At 47.0% G+C, this 23,483-nt stretch overlaps 1 protein-coding gene across 1 annotated transcript in view; it reads right to left on the bottom strand.

Moving 5' to 3' along the window:
* The window catches only part of LOC141166337 (cysteine repeat modular protein 2-like), a 316,073-nt gene that overhangs the window by 15,366 nt on the left and 277,224 nt on the right, over positions 1–23,483 (bottom strand). Inside the window, exons 14-15 of the mRNA XM_073652918.1 lie at positions 20,020–20,120; positions 16,447–16,618 (exon numbers count right to left, since the gene is read on the bottom strand). Of these exons, the coding sequence (XP_073509019.1) occupies positions 16,447–16,618; positions 20,020–20,120 (273 nt within the window). The remainder of the gene's footprint in view (positions 1–16,446; positions 16,619–20,019; positions 20,121–23,483) is intronic.

Genomic DNA, 23,483 nt, shown 5'->3' with positions numbered 1-23,483 from the left:
AGAGACGCCGTCCCTCTCACCTCCCCGCTCCTGGCGCGGCGTCCTCCTGCGCTTCTCTCCCCGCTGCTTCCGGCACGCGCTCCTTCCCCGGCAGTGTGGTTAGGGCGCGCGCGCGCGCGCTCCCCCTCTCTTATAGGGACCGCACGCGCCGTCCTAAGGAGTCCCCGGCCAATTGCCGGAGGACCTCCCATATTTAAGGCACCTCCTCCAAAATGGAGGTGCCCGAGCAATGTTGTTGCAAAGCCTTCACTCTGCTTCAGCCCTCAGGTCCCGTTACCAGTTACCAGCCAGTCACCTGCCAGATTCCTGCTTGTTACCTGCCAGTCACCTGCCGGATTCCTGCCTGTTACCTGCCAGTTACCTGCCAGATTCCTGCTTGATACCTGCCTGATATCCGTTTACCTGCTTGCAAGCCTGCGGTCCGACGGTCTGCTTTCCGACACCTGTCAGTCTGTCTATGGACCAGCCTGCCCGCTCACCTGGGAGTGCTCACCTGCTACCTGCCTGCTAACCTACCTGGAGGCTCCGCCGTCACTTGCTGTGACCACCTGCCTGTCCAGAGACTCTTGCCTGCTCACGTGGGAGCGCTTACCTGCTACCTGCCTGCTAGCCTACCTGGAGGCTCTGCCGTCACTTGCCGTGACCACCTGCCCGTCCAGAGACTCTCGCCCGCTCACCTGGGAGCGCTCACCAGCCACCTGCCTGCTGTCCTTCTACCCAGAGACTGTCCCTGTCACTTGCCGTGAGTACCCGTCCTTTTACCCAGAGACTGTCCCTGTCACTTGCCGTGACTACCTGCCCCTCTACCCAGAGACTGTCCCTGTCACTTGCCGTGACTACCTGCCCCTCTACCCAGAGACTGTCCCTGTCACTTGCCGTGACTACCTGCCCGTCTTCCCTGGGAGCCACCCGCTTCCTTACAAGGACTGCCCCCTTGTATAGTTGCACAGAGGTTCCACCTCCCAGACCCGTTACAGTTTGCTCGGGCACCGGAACCCGGTGGCCCCCAGATCTCCGATCTGCACCAGGAAGTCTTACGTCAGAAAACTCAGCAGGAGGTGGTACTGTCCTATCTACGGTCCGTTAACTCTCGTCTAGGCGCATTGTGTGACTTGTCTATGTCTACCTCTGGTCCAGCCGTGCCCATTCCTGCGGTACCGCAATCCAGTCCCTTCATGGTACCCAACTATGGACTTCGGCTTCTGGCACCTCCACGCTTTGCCGGCGAACCTACTTTAGCTCGGGGTTTCATAAACCAGTGCACCCTGCACTTTGAGCTATTGGCATACCAGTTCATCTCCGACCGGGCCAAGGTGGCCTTCATCATGTCCCATCTTACTGGGGAGGCACTGGCATGGCTAAATCCCCTGTGGGAGAGAGGGGATCCCCTGGTGTCCAACCTGCCGTCTTTCCTCGCTGCTTTCCGGAAAGTCTTCGATGAACCTGGACGGAAAACCTCTTCTGCCTCCTCACTGCTACGTCTCCGCCAAGGGAGTCTCACCGTGGGCCAATATGCCATACAGTTCCGCACCCTCGCTTCTGAGCTTGCCTGGGAAAATGAGGCTCTGGTGTCCGTCTTCTGGGAGGGTCTTTCCGGTCGGATTAAGGACGAGTTAGCTGGTCGGGACATTCCTACCACTCTGGATGACCTGGTGTCACTAGCTACCCGGATTGGCATCCGGTTCCAAGAACGTGCCAAAGAGACTACCTGGGAGAAAGACTTTTCTTGCTCTGCTCCTACTTCCCTGAGACCTGCCTCTCAATCAGTCACTCCGCGGGCGCCCTCGCCTGAACCTATGCAGATCGACCAGACCAAGATGGTCAAATCTCGCCAAGAATCTCGCCGAGCCGAGGGAAGCTGTTTCTATAGTGGCAGTATGGAGCACTTCATCCGTTCCTGCCCGGAGAAGCCGGGAAACGCCAGTGTCTAGGACCGCTCGGAGAGGTCGTCCTAGACAAAAGTAAGCCCTCTCCGTCTCTGACTTTACCGGTCTCTATTGCTTGGGGAGAAAACCGTCACTTTGAACTTGCCCACCTGGATTCTGGAGCTGCTGGAGACCTCATCTCCCAGTCTCTGGTAGAGAGATACCGTATTCCCACCAAGTCCCTGGTTGAACCATTATCAGTCGCCTCTGTGGATGGAAGACTTCTCTCGGAGACCATCCTGCTCGTCACTGAACCCATAACCCTGCAGGTGGGAATGCTGCACTCTGAGGAAATCTCATTCCATGTGTTGTCCGGACTTTCTCACTCCCTGTTGCTAGGTCTACCTTGGCTCCAGACACACGAACCCGTATTGAACTGGCGATCCAGTGAAGTACTCCGATGGGGTCCAGACTGCCATAGGACCTGCCTGGTTCCGGTCCTCCCAGTTCGCCCTCCGCCTACTCCAGCTAATTTACCAGGTCTCCCGGCTCCTTACTGGCCCTATGCGGACGTCTTCGGTAAGAAGGAAGCAGAGACGTTGCCACCCCATAGGCCATATGACTGCCCGATCGACCTGGTACCTGGCACCACTCCTCCCCGTGGGCGTATCTACCCGTTGTCTGCAGCCAAGACCCGGGCCATGTCTGAGTACATTGAAGAGAATCTGGCTAGGGGATTTATCCGGAAATCTACCTCCCCGGCTGGAGCCGGATTCTTCTTTGTCAAAAAGAAAGACGGCTCGCTACGCCCCTGTATTGACTATAGAGGACTCAATCAGATCACGGTTAAAAATAAATACCCCCTTCCACTCATCTCTGAGTTATTTGATCGTCTTAAAGGCGCCAGGATCTTCTCCAAGCTGGATCTACGTGGAGCGTATAACCTGGTCCGTATCCGTCAGGGAGACGAGTGGAAAACAGCATTTAATACCCGGGACGGACACTATGAGTACCGTGTGATGCCCTTCGGTCTCTGCAATGCTCCCGCCATCTTCTAAGAACTGGTCAACGACATCTTCCGTGACCTTCTTTACTCCTGCGTGGTGGTATACCTGGACGACATCTTGGTCTTCTCTCCGGATCTTCCCACACACCGGAGGGATGTTCGTCAGGTCCTGCTTAGGCTCAGGCAGAACCACCTCTATGCTAAATACGAGAAGTGCCTTTTTGAGCAGACCTCTCTTCCTTTCCTGGGCTATGTTATCTCCCAGACAGGCTTGCGAATGGATCCCGAGAAGCTCTCTGCTGTCCTAAAGTGGCCCCGTCCGGAGGGCTTGAAGGCGATACAGCGATTCCTGGGCTTCGCTAATTACTATCGTCTCTTCATTCCTCACTTCTCGTCACGGACTGCGCCCATATCTGCGCTCACCCGTAAGGGAGCAAATCCCAAGGTATGGTCATCCGAAGCTGAGGAGGCCTTCCTTTCCCTGAAACAAGCCTTCTCCTCTGCCCCTGTGCTGCACCGTCCGGACTGCAACAAACAGTTCTACCTGGAGGTTGATGCCTCCTCCTCTGGAGCCGGAGCGGTGCTCACCCAGAAGTCTTCCTCCGGGAGAATGGTAACCTGCGGCTTTTTCTCTAAAATCTTCTCCTCCTCTGAGCGCAATTATTCCATAGGAGACCGAGAACTGCTTGCCGTTAAATTGGCGCTGGAGGAGTGACGTTACCTGCTTGAAGGGGTCCTATACCCGGTGATCATCTATACGGATCACAAGAACCTGGCATATCTCCAAAATGCCCAGAGACTTAATCCACGTCAAGCCCGGTGGTCTTTGTTCTTTGCCCGCTTCGATTTCATCCTTCATTTCCGCCCGGCGGACAAAAATGTCAAAGCTGATGCCTTGTCCCGATCCTTCCTGTCCTCCGACCAAGAGGAGGAGCCTATGTACATTATCGACCCCTCCAAGGTGATGAATGTGGCCCCCTTGGATTTGACTCGTCTTCCACCCGGCAAGACGTTCGTGGCGCCTACAGACCGTGAGAGGGTTCTTCGCTGGGGTCATTCTTCTAAACTAGCTGGCCATGCCGGCCAAAAGAAGACCTTCCTACTCATTTCCCGACATTACTGGTGGTCTACCCTGCGTAAGGATGTGGTAGACTTCGTCCCTGCCTGTTCATCTTGTGGCCGCAACAAAATTCCCAGACACTTACCAGCTGGTCATCTCCTGCCGCTTCCCATACCTGTTGCCCCGTGGCAACACATCGCTATGGACTTCATTACCGATCTTCCTGTCTCTGCCGGGTGTACTGTCATTTGGGTGGTCGCGGACCGCTTCTCTAAAATGGCCCACTTCATTCCCCTGCCTGGTCTTCCGTCTGCACCTGAGCTGGCTAAGGACTTTATTCGCCATATCTTCCGTCTCCATGGCCTACCCCTCCACATCGTGTCGGATCGAGGGGTTCAGTTTACCTCACGCTTCTGGAGAGCCACATGTAAACTGCTGGACGTCACCCTGGACTTCTCCTCCGCTTACCACCCTCAGTCCAATGGTCAAGTGGAGCGGATCAATCAGATCCTTACCAGCTATCTCCGGCACTTTGTTAATGCCCACCATTCTGATTGGGTGGACCTCCTTCCTTGGGCCGAGTTCTCTTATAATAACCACGAGAGCGAATCCTCTTCCAAGTCCCCGTTCTTTATTGTCTATGGCCAGCACCTCCGGATTCCGCTCCCTGTCTCCGTTTCTGTGGACAACCCTGCTGCGGAGTCTCTTGTCAGCGAATTTTCTACTATTTGGGAGAGTACCAGGTCCGCTCTTCTTCTGTCCTCTGAGCGGATGAAGAGATATGCTGATAAGAGAGGTCTGGATCCGCCTCAATTCCGTCCGGGAGACAAGGTTTGGCTCTCGTCCAAACATGTGCGGCTCAAAGTACCCTCCTTCAAGTTGGGCCCTCGATTCATCGGTCCCTTCGAAGTCCTCAGGCAAATTAACCCTGTGGCCTACAAATTAAAACTCCCGGCCACCCTATGGATTCCCAACTCCTTCCAAGTATCTCTCCTCAAACCTGTTGTCTTTAACTCTTTTTCCAATAATCCAGGTGCCCCTCCTGCTCCGGTTTCCGCTGATGACGTCTTTGAGGTAGAGAGTATTCTGGCCTCCAAGAGGGTAAGAGGAAAGACCTTTTTTCTGGTAGATTGGAAGGGGTTTGGTCCTGAGGAGGGAACTTGGGAACCCAGGGAGAACATCAACGCCCCGCTTCTCCTTGAAAAATTTCTTTCTGGCCAAAAAAAGAGGGGGCCTAAAGGGGGGGGGGTACTGTAGCATCGGCGTCTCTGCCCCGTACTAGGCAGAGACGCCGTCCCTCTCACCTCCCCGCTCCTGGCGCAGCGTCCTCCTGCGCTTCTCTCCCCGCTGCTTCCGGCACACGCTCCTTCCCCGGCAGTGTGCTTAGGGCGCGCGCGCGCGCTCCCCCTCTCTTATAGGGACCGCGCGCGCCGTCCTAAGGAGTCCCCGGCCAATTGCCGGAGGACCTCCCATATTTAAGGCACCTCCTCAAAAATGGAGGTGCCCGAGCAATGTTGTTGCAAAGCCTTCACTCTGCTTCAGCCCTCAGGTCCCGTTACCAGTTACCAGCTAGTCACCTGCCAGATTCCTGCTTGTTACCTGCCAGTCACCTGCCGGATTCCTGCCTGTTACCTGCCAGTTACCTGCCAGATTCCTGCTTGATACCTGCCTGATATCCGTTTACCTGCTTGCAAGCCTGCGGTCCGACGGTCTGCTTTCCGACACCTGTCAGTCTGTCTATGGACCAGCCTACCCGCTCACCTGGGAGCGCTCACCTGCTACCTGCCTGCTAGCCTACCTAGAGGTTCCGCCGTCACTTGCCGTGACCACCTGCCTGTCCAGAGACTCTTGCCTGCTCACCTGGGAGCGCTTACCTGCTACCTGCCTGCTAGCCTACCTGGAGGCTCTGCCGTCACTTGCCGTGACCACCTGCCCGTCCAGAGACTCTCGCCCGCTCACCTGGGAGCGCTCACCAGCCACCTGCCTGCTGTCCTTCTACCCAGAGACTGTCCCTGTCACTTGCCGTGAGTACCCGTCCTTTTACCCAGAGACTGTCCCTGTCACTTGCCGTGACTACCTGCCCCTCTACCCAGAGACTGTCCCTGTCACTTGCCGTGACTACCTGCCCCTCTACCCAGAGACTGTCCCTGTCACTTGCCGTGACTACCTGCCCGTCTTCCCTGGGAGCCACCCGCTTCCTTACAAGGACTGCCCCCTTGTATAGTTGCACAGAGGTTCCACCTCCCAGACCCGTTACATTCAGGAAGTCATTCATTGAGGGTGACTCGATGCTGCAGCACCAGACAAGCTGAAGTCTGTGTGGCTGAAAGCCAGGCTAGGCCCAAGCTGTGGGCTAGTCTGGCCAGTGAGAGCCTAGAGTGGGCTAGAAGGCAAGGAGAAGAGAAGAGCCATGAGGGACAGAGGAACCACAGAGGGTTCGTCCCCTGTTGCAAGCCGGGCACCGGGCCAGAGCCTATTGGGATCCGACATACTGAGGAGGATTTCATATCCCTCAGTCCACCCGTGAATAGCCCACACTCAGAGGACTAGGTACCATGAAGGCCCCAGCATCCAGGGATCGTGGTAACCAGTGGGAAAGCCCTCGCTGCCAAGCAAGACGGGTGAGAGAAACATCAAGGGAGCTAGACCCTGCTCCAGGCAGGTCAGAAGCTCCAGGGAGCAAGACCAGAAGTGCACACCACCTACAAGTGCCCCGGACCGTACCTGACTACCATCTGCAGTAAAGGTACTGAAACTAGCCCTGGTGTGTGTGTCTGTTCTACCTCTGACCCGGCTGGGCCCCATCTCCCCTGCACCACCATCAATTTCACTCCCACGCTGCCCTGGAGCTAGCTCTACCTGTGGAGAGCCACACCATCCCTGCTGCCGTAATACCAGCTCCAGAGTGGCAGCACCCCTTAGCCGCAATCCACAGGTGGCATCACGAACACTTTCCCAAGTCCTCTATAAACTATTCCCCCTTTTACTGACCACCCTGGGTCACGGACCGGGCCGGCTACCGTGATATCCCCCAGCAACCAGAGGCCCGGCTGCCAAGTACCCCACGGCCCAGGGGGCGCATCAGATAGACAGATAGTATATGGATAGATAGATAAACAGATAGATATATAGATACATGGATAGCTAGATATATAGATAATAGATAGATATACAGAAAGATAGATAATATTTAGATATACAGATAGATATAAATATGTGAGATATATAATCAGTGTTTTGCGTGTGTACCTTACTGTACATGTAATTTATTAATAAATGATTACATTTCTGAAAAAAAAATAGCGTGGGGTCCCCCGTAATTTTATTAACCAGCAGAGGGAAAGCGGACAGCTGGGGCTGATGTTCATAGCCTGAGAAGGGAGTAATATCCATGGTGCTTCCCAGGCTACTAATATCAGCCCCCAGCTGTATACTTAGCCTTTACTGGCTATTAAAATGGGGGACCAAAAAAAAATTTACATGGGGTCCTCCTTTTTTAACAGCCAGCAAAGTCTAGATAGACAGCTGGGGGCTGATATTAATAGCCTAGGAAGGGGCCATGAAAATTGGCCCCTTCCCAGACTAGAAACGTCAGCCCTCAGCCACCCCAAAAATGGTGCATCTATAAGATGCGGCAATTCTGGCACTTAGCCTCGCTCTGCCCAATTCCGTGTAACAGTGGCGAGTGGGGTTATAGGGCTGGGGTTGAAGCCAGCTTATAATGCCAGCTGACATCAAGCCCAGGTTAGTAATGGAGAGGCGTCTAAGACGCCCCCATTACTAACCCCATAATGAGCATGAAATGTTAAAACAAAACACCCACAACCACAATAAAATATTTTATTTTAAATAAAGACACAGACTCCTTTAATATTCTTAATTAAACCATACTTACCATTACGCCTATTCCCTGTGAATCCATTAATAATAATAATAATTTTTATTTATATAGCGCCATTGTCACCTACAATAAAAATAAAATAATAAACCAACTTCATCCTCACCTTTCCGATGTGAAGAACATAATTCATGTGTCCCTCGACAGGTTCAGCTCTGCTACATCTAGATGGCAGGCTGCATAGTAGCTGGACGCTACTATCATCTCTCCCTCTATTCTCCCCATTCATCTCACCTCCTCCTCCTAATTATTCCTCAACATTCAATCCTGGATCTCCAAACACAGACATCCACCTCATGCTCTCTCTTTCTCCCACCTGCTAACACTTTCTCTGCTCCTCCTCACTGCTGGAGATATCTCTCCAAATCCTGGTCCTCCTCGCCATATCCCCACAGTCACTTCTACCTCCTATCCACGACCTTCCTCAAACTGTCGCAACCCTTCTAACCTCATACCCATCCAACTAATACCCACCTCCTCAGCTATACTAACAGGAGCTCTATGGAACGCTCGCTCTGTCTGCAACAAACTTTCCTTCATCCACGATCTTTTCATTACAAACAAACTCTCCTTCCTCGCCATCACCGAAACCTGGCTCACCCCCTCTGACACAGCCTCCCCAGCTGCCCTTTCATATGGCGGATTCCACCTTTCCCACACCCCCCGCCCCAATGGCAAACATGGTGGAGGCGTAGGTTTCCTCCTATCAGAACTCTGCGCTTTCACCAAAATCCCACTGCCACCCTCCGTTACACTCCCCTCTTTTGAGGTGCACTGTGTGCGCATCTATTCCCCCTCCAACCTCCAACTGGCCGTCGTTTACCGACCCCAGGGCAAGCCACCACCTTCTTAGACCATTTCACTACCTGGCTGCTTCACTTCCTTTCCACTGACATCCCCACTATCATAATGGGTGACTTCAACATCCCCATTGACACTCCCCACTCGTCTGTCTCTAAGCTCCTATCCCTCACTTCCTCCTTTGGACTCACTCAATGGTCTTCCACACCCACCCACAAAGATGGCCACACACTGGACCTCATCTTCACCCGCCTCTGTTCCCTATCTAACCTCTCTAACTCACCACTCCTTCTCTCTGACCATAACCTCCTCACATTCTCTACCCTCTCCTCTCCGGGTGCACAATCCCCACTCCACAAACTCACACACCCTCGCAGAAATCTCAAACACCTTGACCTACACGCTCTCTCTGAATCCCTCCTTCCTCTCACAGACATAAATTCCTTGCACGATGCAGACGTTGCTGCTGCTTCATATAACACCACAATAGCTGCAGCTCTAGACTCGATCGCCCCTCTCACACACACCACACCTCGCACATTCAACAGGCAACCCTGGCACACTAAACTTACCAAAGAACTGCGCCGGGCCTCCAGGGTTGCGGAGCGGAGATGGAAAAGGTCTCACTCCATCGAGCACTTCATCGCATTCAAGCAATCCCTCACTAATTTCAAGTCCGCACTCACTACAGCAAAACAAACCTACTTCTCATCTCTCATATCCTCCCTATCTCACAACCCTAAACAGCTATTTAACACTTTCAACTCTCTCCTTCGTCCCCCAGCACCTCCTCCCTCTTCTCTCATCTCAGCCGACGACTTTGCCTCATTCTTCAAACAGAAGATTGACACCATCAGACAAAACTTTGGCCTAAAGTCCACACAACCCCTCCTCATATCTACTCAATCCTCCTCCTCCAAACCCCACTTCTCCACCATTACAGAAGGTCAAGTCTCCTCTTTACTCTCCAAATCACACCTCACCACCTGCGAACTTGACCCAATCCCATCCCACCTCATCACTAACCTCACCTCAGTCTTCATCCCAACCCTAACCCACCTCTTCAATCTATCACTAACAACCGGAGTCTTCCCCTCATGTTTCAAACATGCCGCAATCACACCCATCCTCAAAAAGCCCTCCCTTGACCCTTCCTCTCTGACCAGCTACCGCCCCATATCACTCCTCCCCTTTGCCTCAAAACTTCTAGAACAACATGTCCACCTTGAACTGTCCTCCCACCTCTCCTCCTGCTCCCTCTTCGACCGTCTACAATCTGGCTTCCGACCGCATCACTCGACTGAAACTGCCCTGACCAAAGTCACCAACGACCTACTAAATGCCAAATCCAAGCGACACTACTCCATCCTCCTCCTTCTGGACCTGTCATCTGCCTTTGACACAGTGGACCATTCCCTCTTACTCCAGATTCTCTCATCTCTTGGCATCACGGACTTGGCTCTATCTTGGATCTCCTCATACTTAACAGACAGGACATTCAGCGTCTCCCACTCACGCACCACCTCCTCATCTCGCCCCCTATCTGTCGGTGTCCCCCAAGGTTCAGTTCTAGGACCTCTGGCTCTTCTCCATCTACACCTTCAGCCTGGGACAGCTCATAGAGTCTCACGGCTTTCAGTATCACCTCTATGCTGACGACACACAGATCTACCTCTCTGGACCCGATATCTCCTCCCTACTAACCAGAATCCCACAATGTCTGTCCGCCATCTCATCCTTCTTCTCCGACAGGTTTCTTAAACTCAACATGGATAAAACAGAGTTCATCATCTTTCCACCCTCTCATTCACATCCCCCATCCGACCTATCCATCAACGTCAATGGCTGTTCACTCTCCCCAGTCCCACAAGCTCGCTGCCTTGGGGTAACCCTGGACTCTGATCTCTCCTTCAAGCCACATATTCAAGCCCTTTCCACCTCCTGCCGACTCCAACTCAAAAACATCTCCCGGATCCGTGCATTCCTCAGCAAAGACTCTGCAAAAACACTAGTGCATGCCCTCATCATATCCCGCCTCGACTACTGCAACCTCCTGCTCCGTGGCATCCCTTCCAACACTCTTGCACCTCTCCAATCTATCCTAAACTCTGCTGCTCGACTAATCCACCTGTCCCCCCGCTATTCCCCGGCCTCTCCTCTCTGTCAATCCCTTCACTGGCTCCCTATTGCCCAGAGAATTCAGTTCAAAACTCTAACCATGGCATACAAAGCCATCCACAACCTGTCTCCCCCATACATCTGTGACCTAGTCTCCCGGTACTTACCTGCACGCAACCTCCGATCCTCACAAGATCTCCTGCTCTACTCCCCTCTTATCTCCTCCTCCCACAATCGTATACAAGATTTCTCCCGTGCTTCCCCCCTACTCTGGAACTCTCTACCCCAACATATCAGACTCTCGCCGACCGTGGAAACCTTCAAAAGGAACCTGAAGACCCACCTCTTCCGACAAGCCTACAACCTGCAGTAAACACCACTGCACGACCAGCTTTACCCTCACCTACTGTATCCTCACCCATCCCTTGTAGACTGTGAGCCCTCGCGGGCAGGGTCCTCGCTCCTCCTGTACCAGTCGCTGACTCGTTTTGTTAAGATTATGTAAATGCTTTTGTTATGTATATCCCTATCACATGTAAAGCGCCATGGAATAAATGGCGCTATAATAATAAATAATAATAATAATAATCCAACCTGCCATCCTGCAGAGACACTGAGGAGCGTGTGTATGAAAGGTGGTGTGTATGCCCTACGCTCACTGCTAGCTTGCCGATAACTTCTTAGTGAGAACAACCTGCAGCCTCCTGTATTGATTGTTGGACAATCGTGCAATTGTCCGGACGATAGGGGGCAGAAGAGAGCTGTTCACTCAAGAGATCACAGTGGGTGATCTCTGTGGTGAGTAATTGGGATCGTGTGACTATCCCTGACAGATATATCTTCTAATAGTGGACTTTTATATACAATGGTGTGAAAAAGTGTTTGCCCCCTTCCTGATTTCTTAATCCTTGGCATGTTTGTCATACTTAAGTGTTTCAGTTCACAAAACAATTGAAATATTAGGCAAAGATAACACAAGTAAACAAAAAATGCAGTTTTTAGAATGAAGGTCTTTATTATTAAGGGAAAAAGAAATCCAAACTTACAGGGCCCTGTGTGAAAAAGTGATTGCTCCCTAAACCTAATAACTGGTTGGGCCACCCTTAGCAGCAACAACTGCAATCAAGCATTTGTGATAACTGGCAATGAGTCTTTTACAACGCTCTGGAGGAATTTTGGCCCAGTCTTCTTTGTAAAATTGTTGTAATTCAGCCTCACTGGAGGGTTTCCGAGCATGAACCGCCTTTTTAAGGTCATGCCACAGCATCTCAATTGGATTAAGGTCAGGACTTTGGATTAAGACTCTAAAGTCTTAATTTTGTTTTTCTTAAGCCACTGAGAGGTGGACTTGCTGATGTGTTTTGGATCATTGTCCTGCTGCATAACCCAAGTGAGCTTCAGCTTGAGATCACAAACAAATATCCAGACATTCTCCTTCAGGATTTTTTGGTAGACCACAGAATTCATGGTTCCATTTACCACAGCAACTCTTCCAAGTCCTGAAGCAGCGAAACAGCCCTAGACCATCACACTACCACCACCATATTTTACTGTGGATATGATGTTCCTTTTCTGAAATGCTGTTGTGGCGCCCCTGAGGGTTCAGTCGCCACAGGGGTATTGCACCTCAGCCCGAGGTGTGGTATCTCCTCTTCCAGGTAAGGATGGAGCACTTCTCGGGACCCTACTTCATCATTCAACACTACACCACTCCTGTCCTGTTGGTTGGTCTAAATGCACCAGGGTGCTGCTCCGGCCCGGGATATAGGAGTTCGGGGGCACAAAAGATAGGGGGAACCATGTAGTGGGTGAGGGTGGAGAACACACTTTTAGGGTACACTTACCCATTCATATTTAATCTACAGCCATCTTAGATTTAAGGTCATTGATTGTGATCTTCATCGCTGATTGTGGCCTTCTGTTAGAAGCTGCAGCCTATTAAAGATACACGGTCCTCGTTCTCTGGCCTTGAGGTGAGGAGCGGGTCAGATTTAACCACTGCCTCTACCCGGTCAAGGTCCTGACCTAAGAAGGCCTGGAGGGGAGCAGAGGAGACAAGCTCCACAGGCAAAAGGATCCCAGGGGGATACGGACGGAGCGGCATACGCCACCTGTATTTCTTTACTCTGGCCTAGTCAGAGGGACTCCTGCTGCAAGAGGGGTGACCGGCCCCCGATGTCTGACTCTGATACTTCACGTCTCAGTCAGAAAAGCCCGAAGGCTTAGTGGATCCCAGGAGGGATATGGACGGAGCGGCATACGTCACCTGTACCTCTCTACCTGCGTTCATCCAGTGGGACCCGGCCTTACACCTAGTTCTAACCACACTTACAGTCAGGAGAAGACTTAGTGGGAGAACTCACCTAGGAGAGGAACACACACCAGAGGGGTCTCGACAGGTGCTCCTGATCTATCTGGAAAGTGATAGAGCCCCTTCCTGGTGTCCGCAGCACACCGCAAGGAGCAGAGGGAAGCTTTGCGGCTAAAGTTCATCTTAATGTGAGTAAAAACCCTGGATGACTTCACACCCTGCTTCAGCCTGTTATTTCCTGCGCGGCACTGCACCCACCATCCTTCCTCACACTGCCCTGAGGCCTGCTCCGCCTGCGGGGAGCCGTCCCATCTTAGCTGCCTGTAACACTGGCCTCAGTGGACTGAAGAAGCGCTGGTGCTCATCACTGGAAACCATAGGTGGCGTAGTCGGAAAATTACCACTCAACCCTGAAAGCCCATTAAACATCTTTTATTGTGACCGCCCTGGGCACGGACCGGGTCCGGGCCACGACTGCAACCCCGAGACATCTACACTGACCCGGCTCCGAGTAACCCCATTTCTCAGGGAGGGCCTCACACTGTGCTACTTCTACACCAGATGTAATGGGACATACACCTTCCGAAAATTTAAATTTTTGTCTTGTCAGACCACAGAGTATTCTCCCAAAAGTCTTGGCAATCATCAAGATGTTTTCTGGCAAAACTGAAATGAGTCTTTATGTTCTTTTTGTTTAGCAGTGGTTTTCGTCTTGAAGAGTCATGAACACTGACCTTAACTGAGACGCATGAGGCCTGCAGTTGTTTGGATGATGTTGTGGGGTGAGGGGTACCGTTTTTAAAATGGTATTACTTTGGAGGGTTTCCAATATATAGCTCCTCCTGAACACTCACTCAAAAAGTTTACCTATGAGAATTATACTGCATGGGTTAAAAGTATCTCATTGTGTGGCTCCTGTCATTTTAAGATGAAGCCTGTTAAAAATTACATGAGTGCACTGGGCAAACTGCCAAGTTGGTGGACTCAACTCAAGTGTTAAACTGGGCCATGAGTGACAGCTTAATCCTACAGCTACGGAGATTCAGGTCAAGTACAATATATGAAAAACAAATGGACCGAACACCATAGTACATAGTAATAATCAATAGAAAAGGGTACTCTTTAATCAAATATAGAACCTAGAAAAATTGGAGTGGGACACCCAACATATCAAAAACAACAAGATTGTTGTATGATTTAAAAAAGTCACTTTTATTAGGTAGAAACATTAAAAAAAATGTATGTATATACAAGGATAGTGAACAAGGTCATACAGGGTAGGAAATACATGAACAGCAATGGCGGCAATAAATGTGTGGGTCCCCCGAGGACAAGGTACAAAAAAATCCCATCAATGGATTCATAAATCATGGAGCAATTAGGATAATATATCCACGGTATATACCAATGTAGGGCATTTCTGCAAGCTCAGAATCTAGAGATGAAGAAAAGAATGGCCACTACTCAAAGTAGATGCATCGCTGATGAGTGCAGCGCATGATGAGTGTCACTCCGCATGCGCTGCACTCATCAGCGATGCATCCAGGAGGGTATTTAACTGGTGCCCACCCCATCCACAACCACAGCCCCCTGAGGAAGCCACGCAAAACACGCGTTGGGGCTACAGCACGGCTACATGGTTACCCCAGTCCCCATGGGTGAGTTCCCTACTTTGAACTGTCTCTTGACTCTGGCCATTTCCTCTCTTACTTTGAGTAGTGGCCATTCTTTTCTTCATCTCTAGATTCTGAGCTTGCAGAAATGCCCTACATTGGTATATACCGTGGATATATTATCCTAATTGCTCCATGATTTATGAATCCATTGATGGGATTTTTTTGTACCTTGTCCTCGGGGGACCCACACATTTATTGCCGCCATTGCTGTTCATGTATTTCCTACCCTGTATGACCTTGTTCACTATCTTTGTATATACATACATTTTTTTTAATGTTTCTACCTAATAAAAGTGACTTTTTTAAATCATACAACAATCTTGTTGTTTTTGATATGTTGGGTGTCCCACTCCAATGTTTCTAGGTTCTACAAGTACAATATATGTATGAAAGTGCAATCCACATGAATGAAAAATTCATGAAGTAAATGCTTACAAAAGTCAATCATGTGGGTATGTGGCAAAGACATAACAGTTACTTATAAAGACTATGGCCCGGTTCATTTCCATTTATTAGCCAGAATTCTGGCGCAAAAAACTTTGAAAAGTCGCAAAATTTTTCTGCAGCAAGGTAGTGCAAATGTTTTTTGACTTTTGGCGTTTTCACTCCAAAGTTACCAAATGCTATTGGGTGCATGGAGGATGCATAGACAGATGAGTAGGAGGGACTAGATTCTGAAGAAAATTTAGAAAGAGGGAACAGAGAAGATTTAGATTAGTGGAGTGAGCTGATAGGCCTATCTACAGAATTAAATTTTTAAAGCCCTTTTAAAAATGTGGGGGATAGTATTAGTTGGATCATCCAGGGTAGTGCATTCCAGAAAACTAGCGAAGCACAAGAGAAGTCTTGGACACAGAGGTGCAAGGTTCAGATTATGGAGGATGTTAGTCTTAAATAAGTTGCATAATGGAGTGCACGAGTAGGGTGATAGACAGAGATGAGGGAGGAGACATATAATGCTGCAGAACTGTGGAGAGCTTTATGGCTGAGAGAGATAAGTTTGTATTGTATTCTGTAGCGGCTGGGTAACCAGTGCAATGACTGGCATAAGGTGGAGATATCGATGTAGTGGCTGAAAAGCTGTTGCATTCAGTATGTATTGGAGAGGAGAAAGTTTGGTTAAAGGGAGACCGATCAGTAAAGAGTTGCAGTTGTCCAGACGAGAATGAATAAGAGCGTCAGTAAGAGTTTTTGCAGTTTCAAAGGTGAGAAAAGGTCGGATACTGGAGAGGTTTTTAAAATGCAGGTAACGTGACCAAGTGAGCAATTAAATATAGGGAATAAAGGAAAGTTCTATGACAAATATGACCCTAAGACAGCTGGCGTGTTGCTTGGGAGTTAAACTATATTCACTCATATGAGCTCTTGTGTAGGACTGATATATACCACTGGTCAGTGTATCAAGGTATCATAAGTTACCTTACCATAGTCCCAAATGTCATGCCAATTGGATAACACCCCCTTCATTGCTAGCTCTGCCTATGCTGCCTCAGACCCTAGGACTAGACACTTTTTTTGGAAGAACTACACTAATGTTCCCAATACTACCTCTCTGTTTTAGTTACTGTCTCAGCCCCTTAACTAGTTTTTTTCAATACACACTACAAAGTGGTGTCACAGCACAGATATGTTGATGATTGTACCTACTCTGATAAATGTGTGATGTGCCTTATAACAGCATATTATATACCAGTATACTATCTGTACATACCTGAATTTACATCACAAAAGCAGCAGTCACTTTGATCAGCCTCTGAATCACAACAGTTAATACATCTCATTTCTTCAGGAGACCATGCAGTATTACTATTGCAGGATATACAATGGTCAGATCCAGGTCCAGAGCAATGTCTACAGGAAGGATCACATGGCTGACAAACACCCTGCAACCAGAAATATTTCATTATGGAAGTTTGACCTTTGGTGCATTTAGAACTTTATAAAAAATATAAAAATAACTAACTCAAATCACTGTAGAAAATGGAAAAATAGCATTCTCACAATAAAGAAAAATGTAGTAAAACATTTGTTTTATTGAAATGATACTCTATAAAGGTGTCTACATGTCAAGGTATTTTACATATATGACTTTTATAAATATGAGTATTACTAATATAACTAGAGTACAACAATTAAACTACTGAAAAGGGCTGTCCACTCCTGCTTAATCAATTTAGGGCCTCTCAGAAAATAAAAATGATGTATACTCACCTGTCGCAGCGGTGCAGCTCCAACAATGTCGGTGCTGCTGTTCCAACGGGAGACGTGACATTATTGTGTCACATGTCCACTGCAGCTAATGAGCGGCAGGCTCCATTATTTTGTCAGGGTAGATGTCCGATCTCATGGGATATTAATGCACTGCAGCTGATCAACTGCCACTGATTGACTGCAGTGGTAGACAGCGATACTGGCGTCATTGTGGGACGGAGGGCAGTTTACATTGTTTTATTTTCTATTGGGCCCTGAATTTATTAAGGAGTTGTTTTTCAGTAGTGGATAGTCCCTTTAAGTCTGAACTAGCTTCAATTACTGCTGCACTACTAGCTTTAAGTTGCTTACTAGCTTCACTTTATTGTACGCTGCACATACAATAAAGATATTCCAGTGAAAACATAGATCACAACCCAGCATTAAATAGGAGAAAATTAACATAAAAAGAAGGGGGACCCAGTATTAATCAATGTCTATCACTGGGCTGGTCCTATTTTAGATTATACCCTGTACTGTACACTCTATGGTACCCATGCCATCATCACTTGATATAATGTGTGGTCATAAAGTATAAAAAAAAATGTCATATAGTACCAAAAGTGGCACACATTGCTAAATTACAGTTACTTAAATAATAACAAATATAAAATATAGTGCTGAAATAATACCAACATACACTGACCAAATAATTTCTCCAAGTGTAATATTATGGAATGACATTGTTGTACAATGTATAAATACTATTACTATTCAAACAGTTTTCACACCTCCTTTACTCCTTTATCACTATATAATGTGCCCACCCCTAAGGTTGGTCTCTATGCACTTATCGCATTGATAAGTATATCATAAATCTGTTAAAGTCTGCCATATGTGCATTCCGCCTGGCACCTCAGTATTGTATAACCCAACTATTAATCATACAGTTCTTTTATTACCAGAAAAAAGAAGCAATTTAGTGTCCTAAGTAAAGTGCACCATCTAGTGGAAAAATGAAGGTATTGCAATCCAAAGTTTGCTACAACTGTAAATACAGTAGTTTACGTATTCAAGTGTAGGCTGCACAGCCTAATGCTGACACGCTTAAAGAGGTGCTCCGAAATACAAATTAATATTCATCCTAAATGTATATATCTATTTAATTCTATAATCTAATCTATTTCTATTACATTTTTCATAAAATAATAATAATTTTCATTTTTATAGCGTCAACATATTCAGCAGCACTTTACATTTCAGATGGAAAAAAATACATTTCAGAGGGAATAAAAAATTCCCTGTCCTTCCCTAGCTATACTGTCTAACTGCTTTTCTTGAGGGGCCACAATGGTCTCTGCATGTCGGGTATTGTCTTACAACTAACAGTGTGCTGTGTTGCCGTGTTGTTTGTGTAGGGAGAGACCTGTCAGGCAAGGGAATATAGGCAGAAAGAAGCCAACCAGAGACCTGCATTGAACTAATCAGCCGAGGCACATAGGCTATGTGTCATCAATACCGGCATTGTTCACGCCAGTCTTGATGAAGGGGCATATTGCAGTCAGAAGTCCCTGATTCAGTAACGTGAATCTGACACCTCATACATGCTGCCCAATCCATGGGCTCTGAAAATGTTGTGGTGTTTCAGAGAAAAACATACTTTAATAGACACTGTAGACTAGTAGGACAGACGGGACCCTGGTGGCTTCTACCCACCCGGTGCCCTGAATTGACAGGTCTCTCCCTATATACACACATAAAGGGAGTCAGCGGAGAGAACCCATCAGGGACAAACTTGTCCACCTAGTCTCCCATGCTACATGGTCTATGGTGGCTTTTAAAGTATGTTTTCCACTGAAACACCGAAGTGATTCAGAGTCAAAGACATCATACATCCAGTGTCTGACACATGCTGCCCGTGAATTGGGCAGTATGTAGTAGCTGTCAAGGTTCCCTTTAAGAGGTGCATGCTTCTTAATGAATTAGGCACTTTTGAAAAGCGGCATGTGCATCTAGCCACACATCTTACTCCAGTTAAGAGGCTGGAATAAGATTTGTGGCTTAAGCCATGCTGCAGCTGATAAATCAGATGATCTGTTGCATCAAGTCCTTGTTCCACCCCAGCTCTGCACATTTTGGCAAAGCTGGCCAAAACTGTTGTGAAAATGCCAAAAGTTGCGATAATGTTGTGACATTTCAAAGGGTTTTAATGCCAGAATATTCGCTTTTGATGAATTGTGGCCACCTATTCAAAGTATGTTTACTTTGAAATGCAACAGCATTTCAGAATAAAGCATAAATGGTTGCGATCACACAGCCAGGCTCTAATTTATGCTGCCAGTGGCTTGGGTACAATGAATTTGATGATAGGTCCCTTTTAGTCAGGACTTGTCACTGGACCAAAAGAGCCAAATCTTCACTCTTTCTTTTATTTTATTCTCACTGCTCCCCTTAGTATTCCATTTATTTATTTATTTATTTTAATCCAATAATTAGTGCTAACTTTTAGTGGTGCTTACAGATTCTTGGGGGATCATGTTTTTCTGCTGCAATCTATGAATACCTGGCTACCAACGCCGCCTTGATAAATACCATAAGAATTTACACCAAGTTAAAGGCCCACATTTCTGGAACCATATGGTGGATTTAAGCAAAAAAAAAGGTGGGGGGATCAGTAAGAATAAATTAAGAGCAAAATCTGGCCACTTTTGAGCTGGTGACAGGTCCTCTTTAAAGGGAACCTAACAGCCCCCCCTTGCCCTCCAACTCACCAGCATTTGTATATATCTTTATAAATACACTGTCTAAAAAGACCCTTTTTCCTGTATGACACATTAATAGAGGTTTTAAAAAAATATTTTTAAAGTCCTTTTGTAAATATGAAAATAACCTTTTGACTAAGTCATATTGCACAACTCGTTAAAGAGTCGATTGTGACTTGTAGGATTGCTGCTTCCAATAGCTGGATCTATAGAGTTCAAGTCCTCTTTTTCTCTGAAGAGGCAATTTTCATATAAAATCATTAATGTGTCTCAGCTGTTTGATGAATATAAAGTATGAGTGATAAGACTGGATAAATGCAGAGCTCACTTACATCATCATCCAGATACCGATGTTCCTCACACTGCGGGTAACAGATTCCGCCTTTATAGCTGCTGCCTCTGTCACAAGTTTTGCATCCTTGAACTGAAGAGTCTATATAGAATATATAGTCACATGTGGGTCATACTGTAGAAACGTAGAGCATAACCTTTCAATTAACACTAATTAAGAAAAGATTAGCACAATATATGCCTTGTGATGCATGACTACAGTAATAGTTAAAAAAATAATGTTCATGGATCCTGTTTGTCAGCCAATCCCTACATGTGTCACAGCTGTGTAACAGCCGCGACACATGCAGCCGTGGCGGCTGAAACTGAAATGCAGAGCACTCCGAAACTACTTGGCGAGTACCCAAGCGTGCTCGTTTAAAGGTTTAAACGAGCACGCTCGCTCATCACTAGTAATTACTAAAGATGAGCAGATCTTTTGAAATTTGAATTCACCAGCCTGGCCAAATTTTCCCAGAAATTTTGATTTGTGGCAAATAAATTTGTGTGAATCTCAATGCTAGAAAACTTGTAATTGCTGAGAAGATACCATGTGGGGGAGAGGAAAAAGTCCATAAGAGCTTACACTCTGGGAAAGGGGGAGGGAAAGTGAAAGAGAGAGGGAGAGCGGGAGAGAGTGGAAGATAGATAGAAGGAGGGAAGAGAGAAAAAGAGGGAGATGAGAGAGAGAGAGAACCCTATTGATCATAAGAGCTTACACTCTATGAGAAAGAGAGAGTGACAAATGAGCCCGCTGATCATACAAGCTTACACTCAGGAGAAAGAGACTTACTCAGTGACTCTGGAAATGGAAAACGACTCTGCCATGCACATGTGTTATGCAGGGAACCACTGATGACCCAGATTTCATAGCTGTAGGGCATTAAGGGGAAACCCGTGGGCCGCAAACATACATTAGCCCACTCTCTGATGCTTCATGACAATCTCAAATAGTTTGAATTTGAGTGAAACCACGAATTTCAGGAGATTCGATCCTCCGCAAATCGATCTGCTCATCTTTAGTTAGAACCTAAATGTATCCATATTTCTGCAGGAATTTTACCTAAAAGTAGATAAAGAGAACTAAACAAAGCAACCGAATCAAAAATGTTAGACTTTGTCATTTTTTAAATGAGGAAAATGATCCAATATCTCATGTTTAAGTGGCAAAAGTATGTCTGATTAGCAGATCATTTATCTGTTTATAATTAATGGGATGACAAACATATGCAAGTAGATGACCTGTTTTAATTAGAATAGGAATATATCAAAGTCTGATCTTCACAACCCATTTGTCACGAGAAAAGGAGATTTCTGAGGAAGAAAAGTTGCTAATTTTCATCAAGCTGGAAAATATTATAAAACCATCTCTAAAGAGTTTGGACTCCACTAATTCAGTCAGACAGATTGAGTACAAATGGAGGAGATTCAAGACTATTATTATGCTCCCCGGGAGTGGTTGACCAACAAAGATCACTTCAAGATCAAGGTGTTTAATAGTCTACGAGGTCACAAAGGAATCCAAGGTAACCTCTAATCAACTAAAGGCCTCTCTCCCAATAGCTAATACTTAATTTTTCACCGTAAGGAAGACACTGATCAACAATGGTGTACATGGCAGGATTGCAAGGGGAAAGTTACTGCACTTCAAAAAGAAAATTGCTGCCCATCTACAGTTTGCTAAAGACCACCTAGATAAGAAGGCAATTAGAACACTATTTTGTGGATAAATGAGATACATTTTTGTTTGTAGAAATAAAAACACTGCATAAAGATCTCATATTATCTGTGAAACACTGTGGTGTAGTATCATGGTTTGGGCGTGTTTGCTGCATCTGGGCTATGAAGACTTGCCATCATTGATGCAACAATGAATTCTCAAATTTATTAGGATCTAAAGGTTAAGGTTTCTTCTTGTGGAGAGTGACAAGCCAGGCCTGGCGTGTCAGAGTGAGGAGAATTATACGTCATGAATGCTCCTTTGGGAAATTAAATATGCAAACTGCCTCTTCAGAGAGGAAGAGGACTAGAACTCTATTGCTACCTATTGGAAGTAGCAATCCTAAAAGTCCTGACCTCAGTCCTATAGAAATGTTGTAGAAGGATCTGAAGTGAGTTGTTCGTGGGAGAAGCCCAGCATAACAGAGCTGAAGCTGTTTTATAGAGAGGAATGGGCTAGAATTCCTCCAAGCCAATGTGCAGTAAAACAGTTTACTAGAAATAATAAAAATAATTTTTATTTCTATAGTGCGAACATATTCCGCAGCACTTTACATTTGTACAGACAATAAAAGACATTACAGAATAATAATAATCACATAAACAACAGATACCAGGAGGAGAGAGGGCCCTGTTTAGATACAGGTATTGTACAAGGAGGTCATACCAGATACTGAAAACAAAAGTTCACATATTTTTGTCAATGACAGACAAGTGATATTGGATTATTTTTCTCATTTAAAAATTAAAAAGTCTAATATTTTTGACTCATTTCTTTCATTTGGTTCTCTTTATTTACAGTTAGGACTTGTGTGAAAATCCAATGTAGGTTAAGGCCAAATCTATGCAGAAATATGGAAAATTCTTTAGGGTTCACAAACTTTGAACCTTGTTTTTTTTAATTGTAAATTTTTATTGAAAATTTAAAGATTAAACATACATTAATATATAACAATATAAACAATTAAGTGGAAAGAGAGAAAGGAACAATATGGGGGAAAGCAGGAGGGTGAAATGAGGGGGAAGGTGGAAGGGGAAAGGGAGGGGAGAAGTCCGAGAGGAGAAGCCAGATATATCTCTTGAATGAAAGTTTATTGAGGGGAGTACGGAATGGTGGAAGCCTGCAGACATAGTAGTGGTAAGGTGAAGGGGGTGTGGTTGGTATATTCCGACCAGGTTAACCACATTTTTTCAAATTATTTATCTGTAAGTATAGCTGATAGTTTCTTGTCAATCATATACCAAGAGATTCGTCTCTTGACTTTTGAGAAATATAGCGCAGTTTTTTTCAAGGTTGAAGCTATAGTTTGTTTGTTTGGCTGCTAGGAATATAAAGGAGATAAGGATGTGAGAGTATTTGGTGATATTGTGGATATGTCTTTCTTTAGGTTATGATCTGTGAGTGACAAATTTAAAAAATATACCCTGATCCAGAGTCAGCGTGCTTTGGGGCAAAGCCTCCATATGTGATACATGTGAATTAGCAACCTCTAGAGCAGGGGTCCTCAAACTACGGCCCGCGGGCCACATGCGGCCCGCGGAGGACTTTCATCCGGCCCGCCGGGCTGTGGGCAGAGGAGAGCGGTGTCAGCGCCCGCCCTTCCCCCCCGCTTTCTCAGAGCCCCGGCAGCCCGATAATTACCTCTCCCCGTGCCTCTGCAGATCCGCTGTCTTCCTGGTCTGCGCTCCCTGTGACGTCTCAGGTCAGAGGGCGCGGTGACGTCTTTACACCGCGCCCTCCCGAGTG

The sequence above is a fragment of the Phyllobates terribilis genome, unplaced genomic scaffold (genome assembly GCF_046119375.1).
Source record: "Phyllobates terribilis strain yellow unplaced genomic scaffold, ASM4611937v1 Scaffold_11__3_contigs__length_659146591, whole genome shotgun sequence".
Taxonomy (NCBI): Eukaryota; Metazoa; Chordata; class Amphibia; order Anura; family Dendrobatidae; genus Phyllobates; species Phyllobates terribilis.
The sequence above is the reverse complement of the archived record's forward strand: the minus strand, read 5'-3'. Positions and strand labels throughout refer to the sequence as shown.